The sequence below is a fragment of the Sitophilus oryzae genome, unplaced genomic scaffold (genome assembly GCF_002938485.1).
Source record: "Sitophilus oryzae breed Bouriz unplaced genomic scaffold, Soryzae_2.0 scaffold_1620_pilon_pilon, whole genome shotgun sequence".
NCBI classification, from domain to species: Eukaryota; Metazoa; Arthropoda; class Insecta; order Coleoptera; family Curculionidae; genus Sitophilus; species Sitophilus oryzae.
In genome coordinates, this window is record NW_022146304.1 from 3,783,409 (window position 1) to 3,796,634 (window position 13,226).

General features: G+C 28.4%; 1 protein-coding gene across 1 annotated transcript; it reads left to right on the plus strand.

Moving 5' to 3' along the window:
- The first annotated feature begins 4,101 nt into the window (after positions 1 to 4,101).
- Positions 4,102 to 10,188, plus strand: LOC115880245 (thyrostimulin alpha-2 subunit). The gene is made up of 3 exons (XM_030897416.1): positions 4,102 to 4,174; positions 5,501 to 5,607; positions 9,219 to 10,188. Exons 2-3 carry the CDS (start codon positions 5,502 to 5,504, stop codon positions 9,479 to 9,481), a joined length of 369 nt encoding a protein of 122 aa, XP_030753276.1. The 5' UTR covers positions 4,102 to 4,174; position 5,501; the 3' UTR covers positions 9,482 to 10,188.
- The last annotated feature ends 3,038 nt before the right edge of the window (positions 10,189 to 13,226 follow it).

Sequence of the window (13,226 nt, forward strand, 5' to 3'; positions counted from 1 at the left end):
CAGGTATTGACTATTTAAATTCTAAATATCTTGAGAACGGTTGTTCGTAGCGATTTTTACCAAGAGACATTTTTTACGTAGAAAATCACGGAAATTTGTATTTTTTTACTCAGTAGTTTTGTACGGGTACGGACGAAAAGTTATTATTCTTCAAAACAGTTAAAACACATGTAGGTGGCGCCCCTCACAAATATCAGTCATATTGACATCAAAATCAATTTTCTCATGTCAAAAAACTCCCAAACACCAATTTTCATTCAAATATTGACGTCACTTCAGAAATTATTTGGAAAAAATCGAAAAAAAAATAAAACTACTACACCCTATACCTTCGAAACTAAGCATTTTGGGACATACATTATTTATACGAACTTTTTTACTTATTTTTATCTGCAGAATATGCTGCTGAAGTTTCCGGAATACAGTTTGGACCACTTTGTATTATACAGTTAGATTTGAATATGTTTAGCTATTAGGTTAGTTAATATCAAATAACTTGTTATATTAAAATATGGCCTGGATATCTAATTTTTTTATTTTATTAATATATTATAGTTAAATTTACACACATTTTTCATTCTTAAATAACACAAATGGATTTAAAAGTCAAACGCCTACTAAAATTGCATTGCTTTAAAGACAAACAGGTTCATTAAAAAGCTCTCTAATGAGGTGAAAACTGGATATGCAAAACTCCGGTAATATCCATAATTTTTCATCCAAATTCAATTCTTCGAACGATACCCCCTAGACTGAATAGCAATCTTAAACTTTACGTTACAATTTTATTATGATTATTGCTCCATAATTTGACAGTATGATATAAGTACATAATTTATATGTAAGAGTACAATGCGTTTATGTACTGAACAAAGACTCAACAGTAAAAATGTTGCCAAACGTATGAAATAAATCGAGGAACTGTGCACATTGCGAAGACGAAGAGACGTGTAAGGGGATATAGCACATTCGTCGCGGTCAACCAGTCGACCCAATCAGTACCATATCAGTACTTAAAATTCTAGGGAAGAGTGTACATCATGCGTTGAGCTTCACCTTTTAATTACGTCTCGTGATATTTTATTTGTTTATTTATTAACTAATCATTATATTTTTTCCTATACCTTGTAAATTTTTAAGTGCAAGTTAGAAACACTTTTGGTAAAAATAAGAAATATAAGAAATGTCCATACCTATGTGGCGGATTCATCTATCCAAAAAAATCCTTATGGGTTTTTCGCCACTGCACTGCAAGAAAAATCTACAAAATAAAATAGTTATTTTTTGTAAACACTTCTGCGTTAAACCTAAACGGACGCTGCTTGTCAGAAGTTGTGTTTACAGTAATAAAAATTGGCCTAACAAAGAAAAAAATGCTTAACGTTTCGGAAAGTTTTCTCTTTCCGTCGTCGGAAGCAAAAAAATATAAAGAATCAAGAAATAGTATATATATACACTACCCACAACCGGTTTCTGGGAGTGGAGCTTGGTTCCCCCCTTTACGACAAGCAAAGCAATTTTCTTTTTACTTTTTATTTTTTTAATTTTTTCTCTACTTTCGATTTTTCGAAATTAGAAAAAAATACACAGCTAAAGGTAAGAAAATATTATTTATTAATATACACTAAAGCTGTAAGAATTTTGTTCATTTCATATATTTGAGCGGGCCGAAAAACGCTCTTTACCATCTTTTGACGGGAGATGCACTAATATCTCACCGACACGTTACGACATCGTCTGTTGATATAGGAGAAGTTTTGCTTGCCGTATCGGTGAGAACCAGCCCCTGGACAGCCCACCTGATGAAGGGTAGGCCCAGAAACCGGTTGTGGGAGTGGAGCTTGGTTCCCCCCTTTACGACAAGCAAAGCAATTTTCTTTTTACTTTTTATTTTTTTAATTTTTTCTCTACTTTCGATTTTTCGAAATTAGAAAAAAATACACAGCTAAAGGCAAGAAAATATTATTTATTATATATATATATATATATATATATATATATATATATATATATATATATATATATATATATATATATATATATATATATATATATATATATATATATATATATATATATATATATATATATATATATATATATATATATAAAATTATTATATTATTTTAACAGAACGTCAACGATTTCTTGTAGACGTATCTGTTTTAAAAAGTAAAGTGTTCTCGAATAGTTCAATTTAAATATTTTAACTTGAGTGTTAAGTGATTGTGCATTTTTTTCGAGTTGTATAATATTGAACTTTTAACTAACTCTGAGCGTGGGGTAGGTAGATAAAGATCTTGCTCCGCGTTCCTGAGTGGATAAGTGTGAGATGGCATTTCTTGAGAAGCTGATACATGCTTACGTATTAGGCAAACGGATTCAAATATAAATAAGGAAGGAAGAGTTAATATTTTTAATTTTTTTAAAAAGTCCTGGCAATGAGTTCTGCTGTTTAGTCCCAGTGAATATCGAACAGCTCTCTTCTGGAGCTTGAAAATGCGGTCAAAGTGAGTCGCACAACACGTACCCCAGAATGGAAGGGCATACCTGAGGTGCGACTCAAAAAGTGCATAATAAACAGTTCTAGCCACTGACAAGTTAAGCTCCTTAGAAACAGATCTTAATGCAAAACAGGCAGAGCTCAATTTTTTCATGTCCCATTTCAGAGAATTGTCTACAACAAGCCCTAAGAATTTTGTTGTTAAGTTAAAGTTTTGTTTGTGTTGTTAAGTACAAAAGGCTGCAGCGAGTTTTTATACGACAAAGCTTTAGTTTTAGAAATGTTGAGACTCAGGAGGTTCGAATCGCACCAAGATTTAATGGTGATTAAGTCATTGATATAATCCTATGAAGTGCCGTGACGTCCTTGTTGCTTCAAGTGCCGTCCGCAAAAAGACATATCTTGCCACTGATGTTTATGTTAGCAATGTCGTTAATAAAAAGAAAAAACAAAATAGGGCCTAGTACTGAGCTTTGTGATACTCTACATTTTATTGGCTTGCTAGAAGACAACGTGGTATCCACCCTCACAAGTTGACTTCTGTTGCTCAGATACGACTTAAACCATTCGAGAGATGTTCCCCTGAACCCATAGTGCTGCAGTTTATTAATTAGGATCTTATGATTTACACAGTCGAACGCTTTAGAAAAATCACAGAAAATTGTTGCTGTAAAATGATGGTTATTTACGCTTGAGTAAACTTTATTAAGGAGGGAAAACATAGTGTCATTTGTGGACATGTTGCTTAGAAATCAAAATTGATGTTCAGTAAGCATTTTGTACAACAGAAAAGATACCAGCCTTCCTTTAAGCAACCTTTCTATGATCTTAGATAGCGTTGGAAGGAGTGCAATTGGGCGATAGTTTCATATTTGTCTCCTCTTTTATGCAGAGGAATGATTATTGCCGTCTTAAGACATTTTGGGAAAATACCATTTTGGAATGACATCTTTATTAAAGTAGTTAGGTGATTTAGAGTGCTTTCTGGCAGATTCGAAAACATTTTTAAAGTTAGCCCGTCGGTCCCAGATGAGGATTTATTTTTGATGGTGTTAATTGTAATGCGAAGCTCCTCTAAAACTACGGGCGAAAAAAAGAAACTGTGTAAGTTTACATTATTATTAGAAAGATATGAAAGTGGATCATAAGAAGGACATATGGTATTAGTTAAGTTTTTCGCTACATTTACAAAGTAATCGTTAAGGTTCTCAGGTGAGGTAGAGATATTGCTAGACGAAGAAGCTTTGTTTCTCAAATCATTCACAATAGACCATGTTTCCTTAGCAACTTTACCAGAATTGACTATTCTAGTATTATAATAAAGGTCCTTAGCGGCTCTTATAGTCTTTTGAAAATTATTCTGTATTGCCCAATGAAATCAACAAGTCAAAGAACTTCATTACGACAATCTCTCAATGAAAATGAAGTACCTATTCAAAATGCCAGAAATATCCATAATTTCTATCCAAATTTGAATCCTGAACCGACATTTAACTGAATACGAAACGACACCGTGGGCCAGCGGCCGAGAACGGCTCTATGGGGGTGGCGGAATTGTTTAAAGTGGGGGTAGAGCGAAAAAGAGGGTAAAACACGCGCGCAAATACAAACTTTCATTTAAGATTCCGGCGGCGAAAGTTCGACTACTCTCCGCCAATTTCCACCAGCTAGGTACGTACATTTGTTTAAACAATATACCATAAAATGCGTTTTTGCTATTTAGTGTTAATTTTGTGTAAATTGCATGCTTTTAGAAAAATCACATCAGTTTTTTTCTTACACTAATGTCAATATATTATCAATTATAATATTGTAACGCTATTTTTTATATATATAGATTAAGTACATTTTAAAATATATAAAGTTTTGCTATTTAATACTATTTTTTGTATTATTGAATTTTAAAACAGTTATTTTAAATAAACGTGTCTCAGAGATTATCAAGTTACGAAGTTTCGTTATTATTTTAGTTCAATTAATTATTAATATATGAAATAATTATTAATATATAAATTAATATAATAAACATAAAATCTACTAAATTTCTAGTGTATGGTTTATGAAAAAACAAATATAAAAAGCATACTTTTATTTTGACTTAAAACTGTTTAATATTTATTCTTTTACATTAAAACTACATATACTTTTTGATAGATATCTTATAAATTATGTTTAAATATAAGCCAATTAGCTATATAATTAATGATAATGTAATTGATTAATTACTGTTTCATTTTATTTGTATTTCAGATGGTTTTATATTGGGTGTGAAAAAAATATTTTAATATTCTATATGAAAAAACAGTAAAGCTCCTTTAATATACTTATATAAAAAGTTTTTTTATTATTATTTAAAGTTTATTGTTTATCATATTATTTTAATACTCGTTTTTGTAGGACTACTGCTTTTAATTATTGTGGTGAATATTTGTTCTATTTTATTAACATGTTTTAATATTAAAAATGAACGCATTAAACATGACTTGAATTGAAATAAATAGAATATACACACTAAAATTGTATTTTAGTTTCAACTTTGATTTTCTTTCTTAATCGTATATGTACTTAGAGTAAAAATTGATTTTCGTATACTTTTACTTCAATATTATAATTATAAAATATAAAAATACAAACAGCATATACAGGGTGTGTCTGCTCGATAAAAGAAACATTACTGTTTCTCAAATAAAGCTACCGAGTTATTCTACTTTGGAAATTAAAAAAATATATATATTTTTGCTTAAATTACGAAATCCACAGCATGAGTTTTCTTTATTGTAAACTTAATCTACTACCCATATTATGAAGTATTTATATTTTTTAACTAAAAACTATAAAAAATCCAAATTTTTAATTTTCTTTTGGCGAAAAAAACCCTCATATTCGTTTTTCTAGGGTCGAAATATACTACCCCTAAAAATATTTGCGCTCATTTAAGACTCACCCCTTATATTTTAAATAATTTGGATGATGTTCTTTTATATGTCTTTTTTTCAGAATGCTGGCTTTTTATCTTTTATTTTGGGTAATTTCATTTTCATATGGTTCCATTATCACACAAGAGAAAGTTATCGACTCCAACTCTCCAGGTTGCCATAAAGTTGGTAAGTCCTTTACATAGAATTTAAAAAAAACGTAAGGAAAATATTTGTTTAAAATAAATATGTCTAATACTGTTTTTTATGTATTTAATTTTTTAATTCTTAAGTTGGGAAATCTGATATCATTGTATACATACAAAACATATTATTTAAGTATGCTAAAAAATTATATGTTAAATATTCAAGATATATTATGTACAGGGTGGGCCAAATTCGACGTTTTTAAATGGAAACACCCTTTTCTATAGGAGATAGACAAAAACTAATATCGGTGTCTGGAGCTCAGTTTTTGTCAAAAACATGATGGTGAAAACCGCATATCGATATCTGTTACCGTTTCGGAGTTACGGAGTGTTTTTCAAAAATATGCATTTTTTACAAATCGCTGTAACTTTTTTGCTATGGAAAATTCTGTATTTTTATAAAAACATTTCCAAAGCACCTTTTTACGTAGAATTTAATGGTTTAAGTATAAATTTTTTAAAATTAATAATTTAAGAATTATCAACAGAAAATTTGATTTTTTATATGGGACATCCTGTATATTTTTAATTTATTGAAAAGAATTTAAAATTACCTTTCCAAAAATAAAACGCACTTGATATTTTGGTCGGTTCATTTTCGATATATAGAGTATATAAAAATTCGCCAGCTTTAAATAAGTAGGCTTTGAACGGCACCGGCTGTAATGCAAAAAAAATTCTAGCTGTGAGCATCAATTAAAACGAAAATAATATTTGCTATGAGAGATGCAGAATTTTATAACAATTTAAAATATATTTAACCAACATCAACACATTTAAACAATATATAATAACAATAAAAATAAATAGTAAACCAAGACATGAGATTTTGCTACAGGTGTTCGACATATCGACCGTCTTCTGTTATGGACAGACGAGGCAGTTTTTGAACATTTCTCGCAGAATTCATTAACTCAGTTGGGGTGAAAGATACCCTCTCATAACTGCTAAGTATTTCTAATTCTTGTCTAGATTATACGGAAGAATAAGGAATCTTATACGGAAGAATAAAGAATTCTTCCTCAAATATATGCATACGTTTAGATCCATGGGCACTAAGTCAGGCGGCCTCGCCGGCCAACGGCTAGAATCTTGGTTAGCTATTCAAAAAAATTAGCTCCAAAAATTTGCTGATAACTTCAGCGTTCTGAGGCGGTGCGTCGTCTTGCTGGAAAAATATGTTTTCGAGTGCCATTAAGGGCATATCATCAATAAGGGGTCCAAAGCCTACTAGTTAAAAGTGGCGAACTTTTAAAAATTCTGTATTTCGAAGGGGATTATAACAAAATATCAAGTGTGCTATATTTTTGGAAAGGTAATTTTAAATTCTTTTCAATTAATTAAAAATATAGAGGGTGTCCCAAATAAAAAAACCATTTTTCTGCTGATAACTCTTAAATTTTTAATTTTTAAAAAATTATACTCAAACTATTAAATTCTACGTTAAAAGGTGCTTTGGAAACGTTTTCACTTATAATATCACAAGAGCTTAAATTATTTTCGGAAATTTTTTTGAGGGCACGAATATTTTGAAAATTATCCCGAGTCGAAGACGAGGGATAATTTTCCTAAAATATTCGTGCCCGAAAGAAAATTTCCAGGAATAATTTAAGCTTGCGTGGTATTCGGTAAGAAAATTTCACACCTAAATTTGAAAAAAAATATTAATCCAACATGACATTTTAAAATAATTTCAATTTGTTAAGTTGGCCAAGGTATTGCTAAAACTCAAATGGGTAATATTTCAATATATAGACATTGTAGTTCATTCACATTATGATTGTAGATCTTATGTTTACCTTTTCAACTGTCAAAAAATTTCCACTAAAGTTTCGTGGCGCCTCGAAAAAATTTCCGGAAATTTTTTCAGTTGCCATGGTAACTAGTCAACATTAAAGCATGTTATTGGTTGAAAAGTAGAGGTGTGAAATTTTCATAGAAATACAAAATTTTCCATAGCAAAAAAGTTACAGCGATTTGTTAAAAATGCACATTTGTGAAAAACACCCCGTAACTCCGAAACGGTAACAGATATTGATGTGCGGTTTTCACCATCATGTTTTTGATGAAAATTGAGCTCCAGACACCGATATTAGTTTTCGTCTATCTCCTATAGAAAAGGGTGTTTCCATTTAAAAGCGTCGAATTTGACCCACCCTGTACAAGGTATTCAAAATTTGAGAGTGGCCATCGGGATTTCGAAAACTATAAGACAGATATGCAGGAGATGACATTTCGGCAAAGTTTTACAATTTTAAATGAAACAAAATTACGTTTTGAAAAGTAAAAAATTTCGAATATTTCTTAATAGATAAATAAAATCGAAATTAATAAAATATAATGAAATAAAATAACACAAAATCTTTTTTTATTTTTTTCTGGCATTATTTGAGGGTAACTTTTTTTAAATTATATTTTAAAATAAATCCCACTTCATTATTGTCACATTTTCTACCTAAATGTTTTATTTATTTTAATATAGCTAACCTCCTAAATGCAATGTTGTAGCATACTTGCTGCAACGTTGAATAATATAAAAAATATGCACTGTGTTGTAGACGGTTTAAAAACTGGTGACATTTTTTTGAGCAAGTGTAACCATAATTGTATTTTTGGTATGATAAAGTTAAGTCTATTTAAAATATACTAATTCTTGCTATTTATTACTATTTTTCTTAATAATTATATGATCTACAAAAATTTGAATTAGAAGAGGCATTTTTTTAATTTTAAAACAAACGTGTCACACAAATTATTATTGAACTATGAATTTTTGATATTATTTTACTTCAATTATTCATAAATATACAGGGTATCTCAGAAATAAGTGCATATATTTTAAGGGGTGGTAGATCTGGTCAAAAAAACATCTTTTTTCTTTATCTTTTTTGAAAATAACTGAGTTATTTAACTTTGAATATTTTAAAAAATAATGAAAACATTTTGAGAACCGCTGGCGATAACCGGCTATTAAGGTTCTTCACGAGGGTTTTAAACTTATTCGGCGCTTTAGGCGAATAAACAAGTGGCATTAAAAGTTTTTTCAAAACTCCCGGAAATTGTCAAGTAAAATATAAAATTTTTAACATTTTTTATTCGTAAAAAAACTTATAAGAGTGTTTCTGGAGCCAAAATATACTACCAGTTAAATATTTGCACTTATTTCTGGAACACCCTGTAAATAAAATAAAAATGACAATGATGAAGTGACATTAATTTTAAAATATTTTTTCGAATAAACTCCTCTATAATATTTCGGTTGTTTCCAAATATCTTTATTCGAGTAATTTAATTTGCTAAACGGAAGTTTATTGGTCATAAAATTGTGCAGCTTTGCTATAATTTGAGTTTGTTTGTGTCTTTTATAGTTTTCTAGGTTCCAGTGATTTTCCTCGAATTTGCAATACCCTGTAGAGATGAAGTAAAAAATTAATGAGGGGGAATACTTTAAAGTCATTCAAATTTTATAAAAGAATGAAGTATAGTTTTTACAAATTAGTGATAAATGTAAAAAATAACTGTTCATTTTGTTTGGTTCTACAATATGGCATAAATGTGTGAATTTTTAACGTTGTTTTATTAACATTTTAGGTCATACCAGGAAAGTAAACATAAGAGACTGCGTTTCATTCGATATAACCACCAACGCTTGTCGAGGTTTCTGCGAAAGTTGGGCGATTCCCTCAGATCCACAAAACCACCAAATCAGCCAGCCTATAACCTCAATCGGAACCTGTTGTAACATCATGGAAACGGAACCTATCGATGTGCACGTTCTGTGCAAAGAGGGCGTGCGCACTTATGTGTTCAAGTCCGCTGTCAACTGTGCTTGTTACCATTGCAAGAAGGATTGAAACTCGCCTCGAAGACCTAGATGAACTTACCTTAAAAATATTAATTATCTTATTGGTTTTCTGTTTTATTTATGCAAAACTGTATTGCTGCTGAGGTTTATTTTAACAGATCCCCGAAATTAAGTAATGTACACTGTGTGACAAAAAGTTCGCAAACATACGGTAAATTTGTCGAGTAATTGTATAAAGTTTTCTATTATGCCTAATAATATAACAAATTCTTCTGATATATTATGTCACTTGATAAATGACATTGAGAAATTGGAAATATATGAAACACGTAAAAATTGAGGTTAAATATCAAAATATCGGAATATATCAAAGGGAAAGTTACTCAGCATTCGATTTTACATCAATACATTCATTTTTATAGATAAACATGGCTTTTAAAAATTTATTTATATAACATTTTTCTTAAAACTTTTATTTTTTCACTTTCATTTTAGAATTGCAAAAAAATAACTTCCCTGTAAATAATTTTTATAACATTTAAAACATTTTTTTATTTAACACAAATTATTAGATTATTGACAAAGATTCTAATTTATATTCTACAAATGAAAACTTGAAAACAAGTATTTTTAATTTTAAATAAACGTGGCTCATAGATTATGAAGTTATGAATTTTTGTATGATTTTACAGTGTGTTTCAAAAAAACATATGCCATCTCTCGTAGGGAGATTTCTCACGTAAATATAAAACTTATTTTTCATATTAACATAAGTCCGATTCTGCTTTGTTTTGTAGTTACAGGGTATTAAAATCTTAATAATCTTTCGATTTGTTATAATTTTCTTCCAAGTACTTTTAATGATTCTAATGAAATATTGGGGGTAAAAGTTACTATAAGTATTACATATTTTAATGATAAAAAAGTGTCGATAAATTAATCAGGGACGTGCATATGGGTTATCATTGGAATATTATTCAAAAAAAAACAATCATGTGCGCCACTGACTTTTTCCTTTTGAAATCAAAATTGTGTAGGCCGTTTAATGCCAATTAAAAGTTATCTCTTGATATTTTGTCATATTTCGGCCTCCTTGATGAGATAAACGCAATTTTATTAATAATAATAATTAATAAAAATTAAATTAATAAATTATATATTTTACCTAATTTACTATTAAATATTATTACTATTAGTTATTATTATTATTAGTCCATCCTATAGCAATTTTAAATAAAAATATAATGGTATTTAAGATAATTACAATTTTTTTTAATTATGCATTTCCATACCCATATTTATAGGAACTTTTTTCATATTTTTTGATGAGGAATCATTGAGTACATATTTGAAACTTACACAAATTAATGATATTACACTTTTTTAAAGGTTGCTATTAGACTTGGATCAAGGCATATTAATAGAATTGCTTTTATCTCATCAAACAGGCCGAAATCGGCAAAATATCAAGAGACAACTTTTAATCGTCTTAAATTGCTTACACCATTTCCCTAACAAGTAAAAAAAGTCAGTTACGTACATGCATTGTTTAGAAAAATATTCCAGTAATAACCCATATGCGCGTCCCTGGTGAATATGTTGATACATTTTTAGCTTTAAAATATGTCGCATTTATAGTAACTTTTGCCCTCAAAATTTCATTCGAAACGCTAAAGGCACTTGGAAAATAATTATAATAAATCGAAAAAATATTAAGATTTTAACACCCTGTAGCTACGAAACAAAGCAGAATCGGACCCTATGCTGATATGAAAAATAAATCTTATTTTTTGCGAGGAATGTCTTCATGAGAGATGGCACATGTTTTTTGAAACACCCTGTATATGGTAAATGTTTAATTTCTGCAGGTTATTGCAAAAAAAATCAGTATTCTAAAAATTAATATTTTTTAGTATTTTACAATTTATTTTGAGTGAATTTTATGTCTTATGTCATTCATACGAATACATATAATTTTTTGAAAACTGAATAAAAAACGTATTTAATTTGTTGCAATTTTTTTGTCGCACACTGTTTAAATTTTATTTATTTTTTGTTAAGTAAGAAAATTAATATTTTTAAGGTAACTTAAATGAATTTAACTGTGTAAATATATTTTAGCATTTACATGTTTTGTGTCATTAAGTATTAATTAAATAAAACTAATATACTTTAAATAGTTATTAATAAAATATGCTTGTAATGAATATGTTAAAATATATAAACATAGGTGTTTCTTGATGATTCTTTAAAGGCTGCTGACTCTTATCAAAACACGTTCAATTAAATAATTGTAAAAATTAAAAGTTATAACTAACATGTGTGTTTACTAATATATATGCGAACATTTATGAAATAGACTTTATTTGTAAATAGATATATAGACTGACTGACTATATTAACAGTAAAGAATTTCATGTTATAAAGATAAATAAAAATAGTTTATATTTTAAGACGATTTTTATTTTTTATGTTGTTTCTTTATTAAGTTTTCCACTATGATTGATTTCAGTTGTTAATCTTAATTAACTGACAGTATATTAAATGTAAGACCATAATAAAAATATTTAAGAGCATCTCCAAAATTAGTTTTCATTAATTTAAAAAAATATATATTAACAAAGTTCTAAATAAATATGTTCTAAAGTTTTTCTATAAATTAATTTTGTTTTACGTAGATCTTGATTATTGATTTAAAAATAATCAATACATTTTTTATCTAATAATTTATATCTAGATACGCTTTATCTACAAAGAACTCTACAAAGAACGTTTTATTTTGAAAAACTGACGTTGACGTACTGACTTAACTTTAATCTAGTTCAATATTCAATAAATTAATTAAAAATTAATATATTATTTATTAATTTTATTAAAAGATATAAGTGGATGTTGGAAAATCAAGAACATTTTTTTTAAGTTTTCCATTTAAGAAGTGTAAACACAAAATTATCCATATTATACAGGGTTGTTCCCCACATACGACACGGAGTATTGTAGCTAAACGATGAGATCTTTACAAATTGTAAGTTTTGGGTTTGATGAAGGACTATTAGAGGTACAATTTAAAAATAATTTTACATGATACAGAGTGTCCCAATTAAGTAAAAAATATCTAAGTTGTATTTTTTTAAATGGAACACCCTGTATATTATTACATTTTTAGTTTCTACGAATAAAATAAAGGTAAATTTGATTAAGGTTTATGATACTTAAACCTTACCGTTTTTGAAATATTTTCAATTTTGTGAAATTGCAGTAAAAATTTTAAGGCTTCATTTCTCCAAGGGTATCAAAGTTTTTAATACTAAATATTTACTGAAGTTTATTTATTGATCAGTTATTGTGTTGCAGTAATAAAAATAATACTACCTCATACAGAGTGTCTAAAAATTTATTTTAAATAATTATTAGCTTCAAACGGCAATAACTTCTTTAATTTTAATGGAATGCCCTGTATATTTTAGGAGAATCAGATGCACAATTTAATTGTCTATCAAATTGTGTTATACTATTTTTTACCTATCCCTTCAAGTTTTCGTAGAAAATGCATTTTCTTATAATTTAGACCTCATTTATCAATATACCCATGGAATATTGACATTTGAGATTGTTTTTAAAGATGTACCAAATTTTTAAAGAGTACAGATACTAATATTGTCGATATAATTCGTTTATTTCATTAAAAAAATTAAAAAAAACTGTTTAAATATTTGTTAAAGAGGACCAATTAATATGATTCCAGTATTCAAACTACATGAACTGACTAATAATAATTGCTCCAAATACTAAAA